Genomic DNA, 21,563 nt, shown 5'->3' with positions numbered 1-21,563 from the left:
TCGTCTGTAAGTTTACACCCCACCTTTGGAGCACTGTGTCTTTGGCTCAACAAAGAGGGCAATGGCTGAATGCCAACAGAAGTGCAACTTGCCATTGTGGGAGGTGAGTGAATTAGATAGAGAAAGGATGAACTTTTTCTTGGGATTTATAACATGCACCTCAGCCCAGAGTGACCTTGGCACATTGTGAACGATTTGCGTGTCTCTGAGACATTTGGCAAGTCCTTGCCTGTTGAGCCAGAGCGGCCTCCCAGGTACAAGCCCTTGATTATACTACAGGAGAACTTGGTCTTTCCCTTTTCGTTACAATAGTTCATAGATTTCTGAATAATAATTAGTAAATGGTGACAAAAATCAAAAATGAGTTAGTAAAACAGTAAAGAACAGAACATTTTATTTTCTCTTTCAAAGTGAGGCTTGTTTTATGTTTGAAAAGGCCTTTGGTTATTGTAAGTCACTGTGTGTCAGAGTAATTAGTTGTGTGCAGATTGCTTTGAGGTGTTTGTGATGATAAGCTACATAAATAGACGGAGTTACAATTCAAAGTTGTTTTCAACTTTGCCTGAGTTTGTGCACACTTTGAAGCTTTCAAAAGCAGATCTTTCTATTTTCTTGTTGTCACACAAGACTGACTCCTGGGACAAGAAGGCTTTTGTTTGAATTAAATACAGATTGTATTGTATGGAGTTCAGATGATTGAGAGGCGATTGGATAAGATATTGAGAGACTGTGGAGTCTTGAGAAATCGTTCTTCCTCTCAGTTCAAGGCTCAGCTGTATAAGGCAGGGATGTGAAATTTCTTCATTTACAGGATTCTGAGTCTTTGGAATTTTCTACCCTGGAAAGCACTTTATGCCTGAGCATTGAGCATGTACAAGACTTGGATCAATAGGCTTTCCGATACAGAGGGAAATGGTGATCATCAGGCGTAGAAGCTGGTGATGGCTAGTCGACCCTTTGAACCGGCTCCGCAATAATGTTGGTAAAATTGTGTTAAAGTAGGAGATCAACTGTCACCTCATCAAATAGAGGAATGGGCTTAGGAGGTCAAAAGACCAATGGCTTCTATTTTCCTAAATGCATATCTCAAAGTTGCTGTGCCTTTTAGAGGAATGTTGCAAGAAATTAGTTGAGCACCTTTTAGACTGAGATGGGAGTGCACCATTCCTCCCTCTCACCCCCACCTCTCTTGTTCTTTCTTTCTGTCTCACTCACACTCTCTCTTTCTCCCCCTTTCTCTCACCCTCCCTGTCTCCATATGTCTCTGGATGTGTCTTCCTCTCTGTCTGTGTGTGTCTCTCTGTCTCTCTCTCTCTGCCGCTCTCTCTCTCTCTCTCTCTGCCGCTGTCTCTCTCTCTCTGTCTATGCATCTCTCTCTCACTCTGTGTCTCTCATTCTCTGCATCTCTCTGTCTCTCTCTGCGTGTCTCTCTCTCTCTCTCTCTCTCTCTCTCTCTCTCTCTCTGTGCATGTGTGTGTGCGTGTCTCAACCCACTACTTGATGAATTGCTTTATTCACTTTGTATTAATCTTAAAACAAATCTTATTTGACAGAGATGCCACACTGGCTAATATGCATAGTTTTTATATGAAATCTTCTAAATGAGCCAAGACACACACATTTCAGGCAAAGGGAGTAAAATGGATTTTCTCTGCAGAAACCCATTTTTGTGGAAAGAAAAGTAACACTTCTGGCCAATAATTGTTCATTGTTGAAAGAAAACAAAAGGAAAAGGTGTGAAATGGATACGTTAGGATAGCTGGATTTGTATTTAAAGGGTGGGTGAAAAGGACACGGTGGAACTTTTTGTTTTATAATGATACTTCTGGGAAAGCACATGACAACTTTACAGTGAGTCCAATCAAGTTGCTAGAAGTCCACTGCCTGAATTTTAAGGCTGTCCTTTTTATTTCTAATTCCTTTATGGGATGTTGATGTCACTGGCTAGCTCTGTCTTTAATGCCCATGCATAATTACAAAGCAGACAGTTAAGATGTCTGGATGGCTGTTGATCTTGGGTCTTGGTAGATACAACTTGCTGAGGAAACACAGTATGGAGAAGTTTTCTGGTAACTCTTCCAGAGGGCATTGGGCTCCACACTCGGCTTTACAACAAGGTTGTTTCAGCAGAGATGACCCGGACAGGCTTTTAGCTGACTTTTCCCCTCAACTACCTACAAAGTAAGGACTGGTAATCCCAAATTAACGTTCTGAGAGACATGGGTTCAAGTCCCACCATGGCCGATGGTGCTATTTAATATCAGTAAAAGTCTGGCGTTAAAAACTGGGCCAAATGTCAGCCACGTAACTACAGTCGATTGTCAATTAAAAAAAATAGCTGGTTCACTCAATGTTTTTCAGGGAAGTAAATCTGCTGGATTTACCTTGTCTGGGCTACATCTGACCCCAGATCAATAGCAATGTAACTGACTCTTACCTGCCCTCTGGACAATTAGTGACGGACAATAAAGGCTGGCTCAGCCAGTGACGACAATATCCACAAACAAATAAAACAAAACAAAACTGCCTTAAAACCCAGGCAGTTGACACTTTTAAGAAGTGAGTCCAAGCAATTCAAATGAAGTTCTCGTGTGATTTCCCAGAAGTGTCTTATTTTTAAAGAAGTTCCAATCTGTGCTTTCATCAACCCCCTGAAACTAAATCTAAGCTTCCACGGAATTTGAAACAAATCCATTTTTCCGCACGCCTTCAAACCTCAAGTCCTCACAAAAATGTAGCCTTTGCAATACATCTTCTGGCGAGCAAGCCTTTACTTCTGAAACTACGCAGCTTTTTACTGCATGCCTATCCTCCCAGATATGCAACAAACAAAACCCTGGGACTAAAACGAAAAGGTTTTTGTCTTGTATAAAAACAAAGGATATGGTTAATAATGTGTTTGGTGTTATGTAGTCTGAACTGATTCCAAAAGCAACAAAGTGGTGTCATAACTCTACGGGAGCTTTTGAATTCCTTTCAGAGGCTATTCGGAATCATCAAAGGATTGAAAATGGGGCAAGCTTCTGTCAGTGTCTCGTCTCTGTGCTATAATGAGGGAAACATTCAGTCTGTACGAAGGAAAGCCAGCAGCTCTTCCCCATGCAGACTTCTGATTATTGGAGTTCCTCTTGCTGTGCAAACAATTTATTATCTAACTTCCTGTTTGGGTTGAAATATATGATCTGCAGCTTTTGACTTCTCCAAATGTAGTCATTAAGCTTGAAGAAATCCCTCTTTAAATCTCTGCTTTTTCTCCCTATCTTTTTGACCAACTTTTTCTCAAAACATTTGGTCATGGGATAGGGGCCATTGCTGGCTGAGCCACTAATTGCCCCACAGGGGAGTTAAATGTCAACCCCATTACCCGTGAGTCTGGAGTCACATGTAAGCCATACCAGGAAAGAATGGCAGATTTCCCTTCCCTGAAGTCCATGAGTGAGCCAGCTGGGATTTTACGGTGGTTGTAATGAGGGTAGATTTTTACTCCAGACTTTTTTTGAAATTGAATTGGATGGGACGTTCTTGAGAGGGTCGGCGTGGACCTGATGGACCAAATGGCATGTTTCTGCAGTCTGAGGGACTCCATGAATTCACGTTTCAAGCTCTGCCACAGTATTAATCCTACTGCATCCTCAGAATGTTGTTTTGGATTACTCGTCCACTATTAGACATTAACACTATGCCACTGCCTCTCTAGGTTAGTGAATTGCCATAATATCTCCTTTGGTTGTTTGTTTGTGTTTGATGACACTCGTGAAGCATCCTGGGACACTTCATTTCACTTAAAGATGCTGTAAAGATGCAAGAAGCTGTTGCAAAAGGTTCCCTTTGGGGTAGTGAGCAGATAATGTCAGCACACAGCGTTTCTCCTTAATTCCTTCTTTCCCACAGCCCAGGCCCACCTGGTTGATGCTGTGCACAGTCCAAGGTAAGGCAGCATGGTTTGTGTCAGCAGAAGCACATCCTGTGCTCCTGACACTGAGAGATTGAACTCCTTCTGACCCCTTAAATAAAGTAAATGTTGTCTAACATTTAGAGCAAGTCCGTTGACCATATAACCAATCCCAGCCTCTTCCGAAGTTTGTCATTTCACATTATGTAATTCGAGTGGGTTATTATTCCACAGGTCCAATGTGGAATATTAAATAAGAGTGAAATATACCTCATAGCTGTGAGATGACCACAAGAGTGGACCGAACCCAAAGACTTGCTATTGTGTGTCTCTTCCATGAATCTTGTTCTGCGTCTGATTTAGAGAAGTTTATATGTATTCATTGTCACAGTCTGTCTCTCTCTCTCTCTCTCTCTCTCTCTCTCTCTCTCTCTCTCTCTCCCTTCTTGTTAATTTGTTGATTTGAAAAATGTATTTTGAAGAAGTCGATGCACTATGTAGGCTAGATGGGCTTCAGATCGGTATGACAGGTCGGCACAACATCGAAGGCCAACGGGCCTGTACTGTGCTGTAATGTTCTAGTCTAATCTAATCACTTTAAGGTCAGCTCCTTCCTCAATAGTCACACTTTGACTCTCTTAATAAGGTTACTCCGTCCACGAGGTGTCAGCTACAGCTCAGTGTCAGCGTTCTGCATCAGTGGTTGTGGGTTCAAATCCTGGTCTCGGGTCTGACACATTCTAGGCTGGCTGTCAGGATTGGAAGGCAATGTTTGTTTGAAGCAGCTCAGTGACACGTGACTCCCTGCTGTGCAGCCTGTTCCCCAGGACGCAAACCGAGACAAGCATTGACTTCATCTGGAGGACCACCAACTTGGTCAAAAACAATCTTTGGTCAGCCCGAAACCTGTTGGCCTTCGAGAGCAAGGAGTTGACCTTGACCTAGTGGTGCAGACTGACACATCCCAAGGCCCAGGACTGCGTGCTGAGGGATTCACTAGAGCTTGGGGCAGCTCCTGCCCAGACCACTTTCTAAGGTCTTTCTGCCAAAGCACAGTGGGGCCCAATTAGTTATTGAACCCTTTGTCTGCCTCAAAATATATCTTGCACGAGTGGGAAATGCTGTTGTTATTGCAGCGGCAGGGAATGTCAAATTCCAATGTTTGCTTTTCTTTACGACGCAAAGATTGTACAGAACTGTTTTAGTACCTTGTGAATGTACAGAAAGATAACTTTTTGAATAAAGTTACTTCTGCAAAATCAAAAGTACTGAAGGAGTGAAGCTGCGCTGTTGGAGGTGCTGACTGTTAGATGAGATGCTGTGGAATTGAACAGAAGAACGGGGGTTATCCCTGGTCTCCTGGCCAATATCAATCCCCAAGCAGGTCATTAGCACATTTTGAATTGTGGGAGCTTGCTGTGCTAAAATTGTTGTTTTCTTGTTTTGATGACCGTCAAAAGCATTTGCTGTTAAAACTCTTGATCTGACGTGATTGGAACAGTATAAGAGTTAGTTATTTTTGTTCACATTTTTCCCCAGTGTAACCTCCCCTTGGCCCCTTTCCTGTTTCCCTCCCCTGAGGGAAATGTTTCCTGTTGGAGGTATGTTCAGCAACTAGGTGACCTCCTTGTTGTGTGAGCCCTGATCGCCCACATGGGACTTCCCAAACAAGATCTCAAACAAGACTGCTATACAAAAACCTGGTTCGGCCACATCTGGAATATTGTGTCCAGTTCTAGTTGCCTCATTACAAGAAAGATATGGAAGTGTTGGAAGAGGTGCAGAGGAGATTTGTCAGGATGTTGCCTGGAATGGAGGGAAGGTCTCACGAGGAAAGGTTGAGAGCACTAGGGCTTTTCTCTTTAGAATGACAAAGGATGAGAGGTGACGTCTTAGACGTGCATAAAATGATCAGACGTATAGACGCAGCCAGAGACTTTTCCCTAGGGTGGAGGTAGCTATTACGAGAGAGCACAGTTTTAAAGTGAGTGGATGTAGATATAGGGGAGATGTCAGAGGTAGGTTCTTTACTCAGAGAGTGGTAGGGGTGTGGAATGCATTGCCGGAGAGGGTAGTGGAGTCGGCCTCGTTAGAGGCATTTAAGCGGCTGTTAGCCAGGCATATGGATGATGGTATAAGGTAGGGGTGGAGGTTAGATAGACTTTAGGATTAGGGTAAAAGTTTGGTACAACATTGAGGGCCGAAGGGCCTGTACTGTGCAGTAGTGTTCTATGTTCTATCCACTGTCACGCAAGAACCAGAAGCAGAGGGAGTTGAGGTTAACCTGTTGTCGGCTGTAATTGGTTCAGTCATTCACACAGGCTCCAAGATCCAAGGATACACAGATGGATGGATACAAGAACATATTTCTGCATTTTCGACACCACATGGCAATATAAGTCCACCTTTCTGCCTGACTTAGAATTCTGACCACTTGCTTTTCTTTTTATTTCTTCGCCCAGGACCAATATGACATCATAGACCGGCAAACCCAATGGGGAATCGATCTAATAGAGAAATATGTGAAATTTGTGAAGGATCGGACTGAAATTGAACAGTCGTATGCTAAGCAGCTGAGGTAAGCTCGAGGCCTGTTTATTATTGGTGTTTGAAGTTCAGTCAGGCTCAAGCTTGAGGCCTAGTGTCACTAACTCTGGTTTCCTTTTACGTAAATATCCAATCTCTTCCTCCCCACTGTGTGCACACAACCCCAGCCACGTTCAACTTTTCCAACCTCGTTATCCAATTGGATGATTCTGTTAAAGAGCCATTACCCTCACTTCCCAAACTTAGCCAAAAAAAAAACAAGATTCAGCCCAGTGAGTCTCTGGTAGTCTGAAGAATCAAATTGTGCATGAGGAAGACCAAGAAAGAATGAATTCTAACTGCAAATATTTCAAGGAGCCTATAGTTGTTGGGATCAACGCACGTACAGTGAAAACTAGTGACATACGACATAACGCTAAACAGAGCAGAAACGAGCAAGAGTATTGTCCAGAAGTCCCCCAAAAGTTCATTGGCTTTATCTGAATCTTCTAACCCCAGTCAGAAGGCTGGAGTCTGAAACCATGAGGTGGAATGGGGAGATGTGCTATTTGCTGGAGACCACAGATTGTTGGAGCAGAGTAAGGAAATGTCCCAGTTTTTCAGATGGAATTCTTCTTCCAAGTTACAAAAACAAATTAAGCAAGATACGAGAAGGAAGTTCATAGGCACATAAAATGGCATGTCTGAATTTTTTGTTCTGTCAAAAGGGAGCCACAATAGGACATGGAAATGTTTTGGGAGCAGCGTTTTTAAAAAGAGACCAGGTTAGAGTCATTACAACACAGGAGGAGGTCTTTGGATCCATGGTGGGTCTTTGGAGGACAGTCCAATCAGTTTCATTTTAGCGTAATCCTGCAAGATGTCAGAGGTAGTTTCTTTACTCAGAGAGTAGTAAGGGAATGGAATGCTTTGCCTGCAACGGTAGTAGATTCACCAACTTTAGGTACATTTAAGTCGTCATTGGACAAGCATATGGACGTACATGGAATAGTGTAGGTTAGATGGGCTTGAGATCGGTATGACAGGTCGGCACAACATCGAGGGCCGAAGGGCCTGTACTGTGCTGTAATGTTCTACGTTCTAAGATGATTTCCTCTATGTAGCTGACCAATTTCCCTTTGAATCACTGGCCCTCTCCACCTCCTCCACCTTCTTAAGCAGCCAGTTCCATCCAGGTCATTACGACACCCTACGTTAAAAAAAAAGTTCTTCCTCACATTTGCCTGTGGTTTACATACAAAAGATGTAAATAAAGTAAAAGTAAGTTGCATTTGTATAGCGTCCTGAGACAGCTCAAAGCAAACCCAAGGATGTAATATCATAGCTTCAGAGAGGGCCTGATCCATTATTGATTGGTCTCGTTTCACCCTTATTTGACATTTGATGACTCCAAATAATTTCCCTTTGCTGCCTAGAAGTGTTAATTCCTGTGTTTCTGTAGGCTACTAGATTTTCTACCTGTTAACAGCTGAACAATCTGATAAATTCAAAACCCAACATGGTGGACATCCAGGAAGCTGAAATCTTCAACCTTTTGAAAGTCATTTTTAGTGGGAAGCATTCAAGTCAACCTCTGCCCTCCCCTCACCTTTCCCCACCGCACTGTCCCATCCCCCACCAACCCAACTAGCTATCAGATCTCTATCAATGCAGAGAAAACAGTCGAAAAGATTCATTTCACCATCTGGGCTTTACTTCCTTTCTCAAATATCTTCAACAACCAAAAATAAAAAGGGCTTTAGATGGAAAATACTTCAGCAAGGATTCAAAACTCACCATGTTTATCAAATTTCTGCTGTCCCAGACACTTCTACAGCGTCAACTGAGACGCAGGTGTGTGTTTACTGTTGGTCCTTGGGCCTGGTCAAACCAGTGGGAACAAGCTCTAATTTATAGGCCTGAGATTATTTTATTGTTTAAAATGGAGGTGAAGGAAGGGCAGCACTCCCACATGCTCTTCCTTAATCTCTTACCTTCCCGATCTCGCTCCCTTTGCCATGCTTTGTCTTAAAGTGCTCATGTTTTCTCCATCTTTCACCTGGTCTCTAAGGATTTTTTTTTTGCCTTCACACTCTCTGACCTTCTTACTATCTCTTTGCCCTCATTCTCCCTCGGTCTTGCACACTTAGCTCTCTCATTGTCACACATATAGGCACACGCACACGCACACTCTCTCTTATGTTTTAAGCCACTTTGAAATGACTGCACGCTTAAGGAACCTTTACAAGGCCTTGCCCTCTCCAGTTGCAGTGAGATTCTCCAGGTTTTATTCCCATTCTGTGCAGCTGGGATAGGGGATAGCAGCTGTCCCCCAGGCCCCTGTCAAAGGGAAATTGGACATGATTTTTGTTCCTGGTCATACTCCCTGACCTCTGTTGCTGAGGAAGAGAAACAGGTTCACATCACACTATCTTGAGATGCTTTCCGCAGTCCGATGTCCTGTCAACATTTAGACTTGCTCAGCTCAAATTAAAAAATGTTCTGGAGTGCGAGGTTCAAGAAGTAGAGGGTTATTTCTATGAAATGTTCATTCCACTCGGAGTGAGCACTGACTGGGACAAAAAGGGAGGAAATCTTTTTTTTAAAGAGTCCCTTAGAGTTTCTTCCTGGGGTTAATGCAGAGGATGTAGAATGCAGTTTGACTTAATGGAGACGTTCTACCTCCTCCTTCATTCACTCCCAAACGGGACTTTTAAATCGTGATCACAGAATCCCTACAGCGTGGAAGCAGACCATTTGGCCTGTTGAGTTCACCGATCCTCTGAACAGTGTAGCACCTACACTCCCCTCCCTCCAATGTCTCTGTAATCCTGCATTATTTTCCCCTACACGTCTTTGGACTGAGAGAGGAAACTGGAGCATCTGGAGGAAACCCACGCAGAGAATGTGCAAATTCTATACAGACCGTCGTCTGAGGGTGGAATCAAACCCGAGTCCCTGGCATTGAGAGGCAGCAGTGCTAACCACCGAGCCACCGTGCCGCCCAGATCCTATATCGCATCACGATGTAACTCCAAACTCTCATTCCATATGAGCTATTATTGAGGCAGCGTCCCATCCCAAGAATCTGCAAGACTGAACCTTTTAGAGTTTTACTTAGATGAAGAAATCAAACAATGAACCTTGTATGGTGTAGAAATACTGACCCCCAAACTATGACAACTACCCCCTTTCTTTTTCTCCATGCCAGTGTTTATGAACTCAGTAGAATTTTAATTCTGTAAATTGATTTTGTTTTGTTTGCAGTGATACATTTTGTTTTAATAATGGGGTGTTTACAGAAAACTGGAGTGTTGGTGTGGAGATTGTGGGGCAGATTAAGGGAGGTATGGTCTGAAGATGCTTCCTTTCCAAAATGAGCTGCAAAAAGAAGGGAAGGGTCACGGTTTGCATAAAACACGAGACGCAAGCTCGAAGGACCAAAGACAGTATTCTACAGTGCAGAGGACAGCAAATGTCGTCACATTTTGCATAACATTATCTGTTGATGAAGTTCGCTCTTTAATAGGGGGAGGCAAAGGCCTAGTGGTATTATTGCTGGACCGTTAAGCCAGAGACCCAGATCATGTTCTGGGGACCCAGGTTCAAATCCCATCATGGCAGATGGTGGAGTTTGAATTCAATAATAACCTGCGAATTAAGAATCCAATGATTACCATGAATCTAATGTCAATTGTTGGAAAAACTCATCTGGTTCACTAATGCCCTTTACGGAAGGAAACTGCCATCCTTACTTGGTCTGGCCTACATGTGACTCCAGACCGACAGCAATGTGGTTGACTCATAACTGCCCTCTGGGGCAATTAGGGATGGGGCAATAAATGCTACCTCGCTAGTGACGCTCACATCCTGTTAAATAAAAGAAAATAATTGGATTGTCTTCCCCATCACGCATATTTCGTTGGGCAGGCCAAGTCATCTGTCACTACTCATCATAATGTTCAGAAGATGATGTTCAGGTTATCTCATTGGAACTGGAACAGGAAGAAACCATTTTAGCCTCAAGCCATTTCCTGAGATCACAGCTAATCCGTGACCGAACTCTCTCTATCCCAAATCTTCAATACTTCTGGTGAAAATGGCTCTGTCTATCCCAGATTTAAAATTGATGATCCCTAACTTGGAATGATGTTTGTAGAAGAGTTCCAAATTTCTACTACCCTTTGTGAGCAGACCTACATTTCACCCTTGGAAGATCTGACTGTTAAATTTTTAGACTAGTACCCTCAGTCCAAGACCTATTAACCAGTAGAAGTAATTTCTCCTATATACCCTATTGATTGCTACTGAATGTAATGGAAAGGTCGTTCAAATCTACCATTAATCTTCCAACTTTATGGGAATACAATCGTCGTTTCTGTAAATCTCCCCTTGTAATTTAATTGTGGGTTCAGGTATCGTTCTGGTGAATTCTGTGCCACACTGTCTGTAAATCTGACGTGTATAGCGCCCAGAGCAACTCCAGCTGTGGTCTAACCAGGGCTTTGTATCATCATAGACCAATGGTGAGGAGAGCGGTTTGCTTCAAGTGATAATTATGCTTCCTTTCCCCAGGACACTGGTGAAGAAATACAGCCCCAAGCGAGTTACGAAGGAAGACCAAGAAATGAAGTAAGCTGCTATCACTTTGGTGAAGTGAACGGAGATATCTGGTTACATCTGGAAGTGGGGCACAGTTCATGTCGCACTGGGCTGTTGAAGACCTCATGTTGCACTGGATGATGCCAGGAGCAATTTGGAATTAGACTTCCTTGACTGGAGGAGATGGAGTTGGGGAGAGGGAGAGAAGAAAGTCAGATCCTTTAAGATGTGGGTCACACGATCAGGCAGGTTCCACTCGGGTGTAGGTGAACACAGCGCTCATAAGTCCCCGCCAAGTCTTCCAGGGCTGAGCTACCACTGTGTGTGCATCTCTGCATGTGTGTGCGCGTGAGTGTGTGTATGTGTGTGTGCGCGCGCGCGCGTGCGTGCATCTCTGTGTGAGTGTGTGTGTGCGTGCGTCTCTGTGTGAGAGAGTGTGTGCGTGCGCGCGTCTGTGTGAGAGAGTGTGTGCGTGCATGTCTCTGTGAGAGACTGTGTGCGCGCGCATCTGTGTGTGAGAGACAGCGTGCATGCGCGACAGCGTGTGCGTGCACGTCGCTGCGCGCGAGAGAGAGCGTGCACGTCTGTGTGTGAGTGCGTGTGCGCGCATGTAGGTGCCTCTGTGTGTGCGTGTGCACGCGCTCCTCTGTGAGTGTGTTTGTGTGTGTGTGTTTGTGTGTGTGTGTGTGTGCGCGCGCATGTCTCTGTGTGTAAGGGAGAGAATGTGTGTGTGCACCTCTGTGTATGAGTGTGTGTGTGTGTCTGTGTGTGTGTGTGTGTGTGTGTGCGCGCGCATCATGAATGTATGTTAACAGGCAGTGCTCAGAACAGGGGAGCTGCACAGGGGGTACATCAGGACCCAATGAAAGGGCCTCAGGGATTAGCATTGTATTCGGGTCAGGTCAGGAGCATGTGATTTCTGTCCTTGGCCGTTCATACTGATGGGTATGTGTGTCTGCGTGCTTACGTGTATTCGCTGTTGGGATGCTGGGGGAGCTGCTATGTACCATTAGTTGGTCCTTCAGGAATCACCAGGTGACTACAAAAACTGTAATATCATTTCTGGGACTGGAGCCAGATCCTTTCTTCACTCTGTGATAATGAAGTTGTGTTTTGCTAGCTTTCAAAACTAGCTAGCTTTCAGTGGTCAGTTGTCAATGAGTTGTCTGTTCTACAGAGAGTGAATATCAGCAAGTGGTTTCATGTCTTCCTCAAGTTGCAAGATGTGGCCAGGGAGAGGAAATCTGTCGAACACTTAACCATTGAAGTGCTAGGTAAAATTAGAGTCCATCCCAATGATAAACACAAACTTTAATTGGTGGCCTTTGAATTCTGAATCTCAGATTCCCAATTCCCCTTGGGCTGTGGCTGGGAAGGGCATTCCTCAAACTTCGGGAATGCTCCAATGACACATCACAACCAAGACACTCCATTCCTGGCAAACAGCAAGCGAATGTGTTCTTGATGACTGCAGGAATCGAAGGAGATGGATGGAGGTGTGTTCTGGTGAATGGTTTGCCAGTTTCCTCATGAGAGGCACCATGGTTGCCTTGCATGCCATTTCTCCAGCTTACTGGAACGATGAAGTGGGTCTGCAGTTGGTGTGGTGTTATACTTATTCATTCCAACAGAGTGCTTGCATTTAGCAGATGAAAAATCCAAGTGAGCATCCTCCACGCTCTGACAAGGAAGCCCTGGCAACGACCTTAGTGGCCAGATGGAATTGGAACCAACGTGGGGCCAGTGCCTTGGTTGGTTCTTGCGAGGTTGTAACCTCTTCTTCCTTAGAGCAAATACACCTGAAATAAAGGGAAAAGAATTTGGTCAAAGAGCCGAAGGCCTAGGAAGGCTGTATTAGAGATCCTTTGACCCTTTTCCCGTTCAGAGCCCTGCACCACCTCACTGAGATGCAGTCCTGATTGGGTGACCTAAGGCAGGAAGGCTGAGCCTACCACTTGTGCAGTGCCAGCTGGGGATAATTACAGAAAGTATTGTGGTTAAACAGCCCCCGCGATGAACAAGACTCTATTTATCTTCCATTCCTTGTTGTTGGAGAGTAGCTGCAGAAATCTTCAAAAACTATGACCAATGAGTAAAAGGCAGTGAATGGAGTCATATTGATCCATATAATCTAGAAAGACTCTGCACTTGGTTCTCTTGAGTGTTGGCAGGAAAATGCAATCCGGGTGCAGTGTCCTGATGTAAGGCATTGGTTAAAGATTTCCTTCCCCGATCGTATCCCAGCTTCTGTTGTTGCATCGGGTCCAGTCAGGCTGTGTTGCCTCCTAATGTGACTACTTGTGCCTACTGGGGTGAGATATTGGAGAGATGTTTTGAGGTAGGACCTACGCAGGGGTCTGTACTGGGAGAAGGTGGGAAAATTATCCAAAGGGACACATTTCAATTGAATTTGTCTTAAATATTGCTCCTTGCCTGCAGGTTCTCCCAGTATCAGGCGTTCATCAATATTCTCAATGAATTGAATGACTATGCTGGACAGAGGGAAATTATCGCAGAGAACCTGATTCAGAACATCTTTGCCCAATTGTTGAAATATCTGCACGAAAATAAGCAGGAACGCAAGATGGTATGGCACAATGCTACTCTGTTCATCCATTCCCACTCCTTGTGTTTCCAAATTGATTTCCTCTGTGGTAGTTTTCATAATTTATTCAGAAAGTCTTTTTCGTAATATGTTTAAGGATTCATTCATGCTGTCATAGTGAAAGAACCTTTAAGGAAGAGTAGTCAAAACATAAGAGGATTTCATATTCAGATTGAGGTACCTGGGTCCATAATTTTAGAAAAACAATATGTGAAGATGAATGTGACCAGAAGTTGCAAAGTCCTGACTGTGTGAATCCAGAATATTGAACAAAGCTGCTGTAGAAACGGTGGATGCACTGGCTGTAATCCTTCAAAATTCACCAGATTCTGGAAAGGTCCCTGTAGATAAAAAACCATAAATATATTGCCCGTAATCAAAAAAAAGGAAAGGGATAGGAAAATAGGAACTAGGAGTAGGCAATTCAGCCCCTGAAATGTGCCTCGCTATTTAATATGATCATGGCTGATCTGAACTCCACTTCCGTGCCTCCTCTCGATAATCCTTCAACCCATTTACTAATTAACAAGCTGTCTGTCTCCTCGAATTTATTCAGTGTCCAGGTATCCACCACATTTGAGCGTCATTGATTTCTTTCTCTGAGGGAAGTCTTTAATAAATTTATTATTAGCTGAGGATGTAACAAACCAGTTGGATAAACGAGAGTTGGGAGATGTCAAGCTTTTGGATTTCCAATATGCATTTGATCTGGTGTCACATAAAATGTTTCTGCACGAGATTAAAAAGCTCTCTGTGTTAAAGGTAGTACATTAGCATGAAGAGAGAGTTGGCTAAACAACACGAAACAATTTCTGGATAGCTATCATTTTCAGTTTAAACTGTAACTACTGGACTGTCACAGGGCCCAATGCTGTGTTAATTATTTGGATGAAGGGATGAACTGTATTGTATGTTTGCTGGCAATATCGAAATATGTAGGTAAACAAGTTGTGAGCAGCACATAGAGTCGAGAAATAAGAAAGGTAGAATGTGTGATGGGTAAAATCTGGCAGAAAGAGTGTAATGTGCAGAAATGTGACTTTGGCAAAATGGTTAGAAGAACGGAATATTATTCAAATAGAGAGAGACTATAGAATGCTGTAGGGTAGAGAGATCTGGCTGTCCTGGTAAATGAATCACAAAATATTAGACCGTAGTACAGCAAATACTTAGGTGGACCAATGGGATGTTGGCTTTTATTGTTGAGGGAACTGCACAGAGCATGTGTGAGACCGCACACCATGGAGAAAGGAGCAAGATGGTTGTACTTTAGACTTTTCCAAGAAGGTTCAAAGTGTTGATCCCTGGGATGAAATGGATGTTTAATGAGGAAAGCATGAGCAGCGTAGACATACAATCATTAGTATCTAGAAAAATGTGAAATACACAAGGTTTTAAGGCGACTTGATTGTGTCAATGCTAAGTGTGGGTTTCTCCTTATGGGAGAACCTAGAAATAGGCTTTGCAGTTTTCAAATAAAGGACCTTTCATTTTAAGATGGAAGTGAGGAGAAATTTTATCTCCTGAGGGTTGTTAATCTTTGGAAATCTCTCACTCAGTGCATATTGGAGGCAGGATAATGGAATATAGTCACAGCCAGACTTTAGACAAATCTTTGGTCCAGATTAAGGAGCAGGCAAGAAAGTGAAACTCAAATCATGATCAGATCAGCCATGATCCAATTGAATGGCAAAGCAGCCTCAACAATTTGAAGGCCCTTCCCCTTCTCCTGTTTCTAATGGTTGGATGTGGCAGTATCTTTTTGGTAATGGAGTCCTTGCTTTTTCAGCATCTTCTGGAAGGAAGAAAAGCTCAACAGAACCTGGAAGCTAGTTTTAAACAGCTGGATTATGTAAGTTAACTGAATGAACTTAAAAAAAATGATTTCCATTAGCAACAAGATGCATTTGCTCACCATGATTTTGATTTTTGTTTTATTCATTGACCTCTAGCAACCACACAACCACCTCCCTTTGTGCTAGGTATCACTCTAACCAGCAAAGAGTTTCCTGCTCATTCGCATGAACTTGGGTTTTGTCACGGTTCCTTGATACCACAGTCAGACAAATGCTGCATTGGTGTCAAGAGCAGTCCCTCTCACCTCACCTCTGGGGGTCATCCATGTTTGGAGCAAGGCTGTGATGAAGCTAAGACTTGAGCGGCCCTGGGTGGAACCCAAAATCTGTGCCAATGAGCAGATTATTGATTTGCTGTTGTTGCAGTCCATTCAAATTTGATGTTCTATGTCCCCACAGGCAAAGAAAAGGTTTGAACGAGACTGCAAGGAAGCAGAGAAGGCAATGCAGAATGCTGAAAGAGTCGACAATGACATCAATGCCACCAAAGCTGATGTGGAAAAGGTAGACTTGGCGTTCAGTCCAGCCCTCCGCGTTCATTTTCCTCTTAAACCTCCCACTGTCTGGTGGCCAGGAGTTCCACAGCATGTTAAGGTTTCCCTAATCCCTCATTGAATTGAGGCAGTGCAGGAACAAAGGCTTGTTTTGGGAATGCTGCACTGGTTTAGATGAACTCACACCAGTGAAACAGCATCATACAATTGTGGCCTCTCTGAATATGGAAGTGCTGGAACCACTGCAAAGTGCACAGGTTCCAACAGCGCATGACCTTTCATTTAGGTACTCCAAAGCCTCCTGCACTCAACATAGAGCTCAGCCATTTCAGACCGTAAACCCTGCCTCTCTACTTTGTTTCCTTTGCATGTTTTAATTTTAAAGTGATTAGAGGAAGGTATAGGGGAAATGTCAGAGGTGGGTTCTTGACACAGAGAGTGGTGGGCGTGTGGAATGCACTGCTGGCAGTGACTAGGGACATTTAAGCGACTCTTGGATAGGCACACGGATGACAGTAAAATGTAGGGTACGCAGGGTGGTTTGACCTTAGAGTAGGATAATAGGTCGGCCCAAAAGGCCTGTACTGTGCTATACTTTTCTATGTTTTGGTTTCTGTCCTATTTTCATTTTCAGTCAACAGCACACTTGTTCCAGGCACAAATTTTTGTTTCTTTTCTTGCCTCATCCCTGTTCTGTTTGGCCCTGGAAGGCTAAATAATCTAACACTGATTCTTTCCTGTCTTCCACCCTATGACAGGCTTTCCTTCTGTCCTTGTCCCTTACTCAAAACTTACTACATCTCTAATTTTTTTCCAAGTTCTGGTGAAAGGTCGTTGAGCTGAAACATTAACTTTTTTACTACTTTCTGCAAATGCTGCCTGATCTGCTGACCTACACATTTTTTTGGTCCTAGTTTAGCTTTCCAGCATCTATAGTGTGCTGTCTGATCTCTGTTTTCTAATTCCGTACAAAACATTGTGTGTCTGTAGTTTAAAGAGTTAATGGGGGTATGTAAACGGGATAATCTACGTGATCAGGAGACAACATAGAACATAGAACAGTACAGCACAGAGCAGGCCCTTCAGCCCACGATGTTGTGCCGACCATTGATCCTCATGTATGCACCCTCAAATTTCTGTGACCATTGGGCCTCTAATGTTTGTAATTTTTATTAATGACTTGGATGAGGGGATTGAAGGATGGGTCAGCAAGTTTGCAGACGACACAAAGGTTGGAGGTGTCTTTGACAGTGTAGAGGGCTGTTGTAGGCTGCAGCGGGACATTGACAGGATGCAGAGATGGGCTGAGAGGTGCCAGATGGAGTTCAACCTGGATAAATGCGAGGTGATGCATTTTGGAAGGTCGAATTTGAAAGCTGAGTACAGGATTAAGGATTGGATTCTTGGCAGTGTGGAAGAAGAGAGGGATCTTGGTGTGCAGATACACAGATCCCTTAAAATGGCCACCCAAGTGGACAGGGTTGTTAAGAAAGCATATGGTGTTTTGGCTTTCATTAGCAGGGGGATTGAGTTTAAGAGTCATGAGATCTTGTTGCAGCTCTAAAACTTTGGTTAGACCGCACTTGGAATACTGCGTCCAGTTCTGGTCGCCCTATTATAGGAAAGATGTGGATGCTTTGGAGAGGGTTCAGAGGAGGTTTACCAGGATGCTGCCTGGACTGGAGGGCTTATCTTATGAAGAGAGGTTGACTGAGCTCGGACTCTTTTCATTGGAGAAAAGGAGGAGGAGAGGGGACCTAATTGAGGTATACAAGATAATGAGAGGTATAGTTAGAGTTGATAGCCAGAGACTATTTCCCAGGGCAGAAATGGCTAACACGAGGGGTCATAGTTTTAAACTGGTTGGAGGAAAGTATAGAGGGGATGTCAGAGGCGGGTTCTTTACACAGAGAGTTGTGAGAGCATGGAATGCGTTGCCAGCAGCAGTTGTGGAAACAAGGTCATTGGGGTCATTTAAGAGACTGCTGGACATGCATATGGTCACAAATTTGAGGGTGCATACATGAGGATCAATGGTCGGCACAACATCGTGGGCTGAAGGGCCTGTTCTGTGCTGTACTGTTCAATGTTCGATATGCATGTCCAGCAGTCTCTTAAATGTCCCCAATGACCTTGCTTCCACAACTGCTGCTGGCAACGCATTCCATGCTCTCACAACTCTCTGTGTAAAGAACCTGCCTCTGACATCCCCTCTATACTTTCCTCCAACCAGCTTAAAACTATGACCCCTCATGTTAGCCATTTCTGCCCTGGGAAATAGTCTCTGGCTATCAACTCTATCTATGCATCTCATTATCTTGTATACCTCAATTAGGTCCCCTCTCCTCCTCCTTTTCTCCAATGAAAAAAGTCCGAGCTCAGTCAACCTCTCTTCATAAGACAAGCCCTCCAGTCCAGGCAGCATCCTGGTAAACCTCCTCCGAACCCAAAGCAGCCGAGGACAAATCTGGTCCGGGCCTGGCGACTTGTCAATCTTAATGTTTGACGAAATTTTCAGCACATCAGCTTCCTCTATCTCTATCCATTCCAGCATGCACACTTGCTCTTCAAAAGTTTCATTCACTACAAAGTTCGTTTCTTTCGTAAAGACAGAAGCAAAAAAATCATTTAGGGCTTCCCCTACCTCCTCAGACTCCACACACAAGTTCCCTATGCTATCCCTGATCGGCCCTACAACATGATTCCTTAGAGATGACTGTCTGGTTCTATGTTGGTCTTGTGTTGTACGTAGTTGGCATTTAATACGTTCAAATAAAAATTATGTTTTTCAACAATAAATACTCCTGTAACCGTTTCCTGCCTGGGGCCCAACCAAAGTGGAATAGCAGGAAGTGTGAAAACGAATCCAATTTTTTGATGTGCACTTTTTATTTTTTTGATATGGAATTCCTACCAGTAGATTTTGATCCTGCATTCAATAATGAAGGAGAGATGGCAAAATTACAGTTGGCAGGGAGGTTTAGTCCACATTTCTTCCCACTTTTTGAATTTTGAACATAAATGGATTGATGCAATGCGCCTTTCACTGCTGAAGTATAAATTGTGTTTATTTGTTTGTACCTCAGGCAAAACAGCAGGCAAATCTGCGAAATCACATGGTGGAAGAAAGTAAGAATGAGTACGCCTCTCAACTCCAGAAATACAATAAGGACCAGAATCAATTTTATTTTGTCGAGATGCCACATGTTTTCAATGTAAGTCAGAGGAATTTGGCACTTGGGACCATCAAAAGTAGGTGAGGTAAAATTAGCTGTAAGTAGTTTTGCAAGAAGAATTTGCGTTAGCGACATTTGGGAGAAAGTTTGATGCGGTTAAGCAAAAGTTGTTCAGGACATTTGGAATACAGCCGGCTTTGTGTGATTTAGCCTCATGGAGGGACGAACTTTAGTGAGTTAAGTATGTTTTGAGTGTTTTATTTGTAGGTGTGTGATTATCACCCCAGATTAGATATTAAACTCCTCCTTGTTCCTGCAAACTCTGTTTTGCTATTGAACATTTCCAACACTCGGGGTTACCCAGGTATTTCTCTCAAATTATAAACGAAACCATGAGGACACGGCAATAAAAAATCACAAGAGGCAATAAAACATTGTACCTTTCTTTTAAAATTGAAGCAAATCAATTTGCTTATTAGTTATATAACGTAATTGGCCCATGGAGCGAGGCTGTATGACTGACAGTCAAAAATTAAGCAACAGGTAATGCAATAAATCCAATCTATTTGCTTCCCTAGAAAATGTTTCATATGGGAACACATGCTCCATAAGCCATTCAGCCCCATGAACCTGCTCCACTATTCAGTAAGGTCTGGCCTGGTCTGCAGTTCCACCTACTCCTGAAATCTTTTACAACCTTACAATGCAAGAATGTTGCGTGGTCAGTTGCAGAAGTGAGAGTGTGGGCTGGCTGAAGGAAGAAGCTGATTTGATGAAATATGGGAATATGTCCAACTGGAGTTGATAACACAGGTTAGAACCTTGGCAATCAGCTTTGGACAGCATTGGTTTCACCAATGCGGTATCGATAGGTGTTGCCCTGCGAATGGTGGGAATCCATTACAATTTCCCCTTTGCCCTTCAGTTTCTTCCTGAGACCCCCTCTTTATTGATAAAGTTGCTGCGTGTGCTTTCGCAGAAACTTCAGGAGATGGATGAAAACCGGATACGGAAGCTGTGTGAAGCGTACAAGATGTTTGCAGACACAGAGCGCCAGGTCATGCCAATCATTGGGAAGTGTTTGGATGGGATGACAAAAGCTGCGGAATCCGTAAACGAGAGTGGGGTATGTGAACACCATCGACCATTCTGATTGTTTGGCTGCTGGCCCTGTCTGAGCCGCGGCTCAGTGAGCAACACTCACACCCCTTGGTTGGAAGGTTGAGGGTCCATGTCCCCCTTAAGAGATTTGAGGGCAGAATTCTCCCGTAGCGTCCTGTTTTGTGTGTGGTATTGAGGGAATGCTGTATTGTCAGAGGTTGCTTCCTTCTGGGTGTGATATTAACGTTAAGCTGTGTCTGCCCACTCGGGTAATTGTCTAAGGTGGCGTGGAACTGTTTCAAAGAGCAGAAGGGGGATTCTGCCTGGCCAGCCAGCGTCATTAAAACAGAATATCAGGTCATTTAGACAGCATGTGGCTCAGTGGTTAGCATGGCTATTTCACCAAGCCAGGGACCAAGGGTCAGTTTTAGCCTCAGGCGACTGTCTGTGTGGAGTTTGCACGTTCTCCCCGTGTCTGCGTGGGTTTCCTCCGGTTTCCTCCCACAGTCTGAAGATGTGCAGGTTAGGTGGATTGGCCATGCTACATTGCCCCATAGTGTTCAGGCTAGACGTGCAGGCTAAGTGGGTTAACTGCGGTAAATGTGGCATGACAGGGACAGGGTGGGATGTTTTTCAGAGGGTCTGTACCGACTTGATGGACCAAGTGGCCTTTATTCGAACTGTAGAAATTCTATGATGATCAATGATTGATTGAGGGACCTTGCTGTGCACAGTTGGCTACTGCATTTCAAATGCTAAGTATATTTCAAAAATACTTACTTGGTTCTGAAGAATTTGGGGTCATCCTGTTAGGTCAAGAAGTGCAAATCTTGTTGAAAAATCAACTCAATTTGCTGCAGAACAGGGAGTGCTTCCCTTGGGTTTCCGAGTCCGAAGCAAATACTGAATCTGGTTTCATCGCAGACGGTCAGTTTGTAGAAAACAATCCCAAAGTGCACCTTCATTCAAGGTGCCAAGGAATCACTTGCTCATATAACACTTGCTCATATAATCTTGTTGTTCCTGGCTGTGTGCATGGTATTTTTTTTAAATAAAACCTGGTTTCTTTTCCTCTCATCGTTAATCAGGATTCACAGGTGCTGATTGAGGCACATAAGTCAGGATTTGAGAGACCGGGGGACCTAGAGTTTGAGGACTACAGCCAGATGATTAATCGGACTTCATCAGAAAACAGTATTGGTTCTCTGAAATCGGAATCTAAGGCTGACCATAGGACCATTGGCAAAAGCAAGACCAAGCGCTGGCCTTTCGGAAAGAAAAACAAGGTAGAGACAAATACACACAGCTTCC

At 43.7% G+C, this 21,563-nt stretch overlaps 1 protein-coding gene across 3 annotated transcripts in view; it reads left to right on the top strand.

The window, feature by feature from the left end:
• trip10a (thyroid hormone receptor interactor 10a) overlaps positions 1 to 21,563 on the top strand; it is a 130,068-nt gene that overhangs the window by 66,926 nt on the left and 41,579 nt on the right. For all 3 annotated transcript variants that reach the window (XM_059639887.1, XM_059639885.1, XM_059639886.1), the window contains exons 2-9: positions 6,355 to 6,470; positions 10,994 to 11,050; positions 13,460 to 13,607; positions 15,415 to 15,477; positions 15,881 to 15,985; positions 19,062 to 19,190; positions 20,131 to 20,277; positions 21,341 to 21,538. In XM_059639887.1, coding sequence (XP_059495870.1) covers positions 6,355 to 6,470; positions 10,994 to 11,050; positions 13,460 to 13,607; positions 15,415 to 15,477; positions 15,881 to 15,985; positions 19,062 to 19,190; positions 20,131 to 20,277; positions 21,341 to 21,538 — 963 coding nt within the window. The remainder of the gene's footprint in view (positions 1 to 6,354; positions 6,471 to 10,993; positions 11,051 to 13,459; positions 13,608 to 15,414; positions 15,478 to 15,880; positions 15,986 to 19,061; positions 19,191 to 20,130; positions 20,278 to 21,340; positions 21,539 to 21,563) is intronic.

The sequence above is a fragment of the Stegostoma tigrinum genome, chromosome 35 (assembly GCF_030684315.1).
Source record: "Stegostoma tigrinum isolate sSteTig4 chromosome 35, sSteTig4.hap1, whole genome shotgun sequence".
NCBI classification, from domain to species: domain Eukaryota; kingdom Metazoa; phylum Chordata; class Chondrichthyes; order Orectolobiformes; family Stegostomatidae; genus Stegostoma; species Stegostoma tigrinum.
Note: the sequence above shows the minus strand (reverse complement) of the source record. Positions and strands in the feature narration are given on the sequence as shown.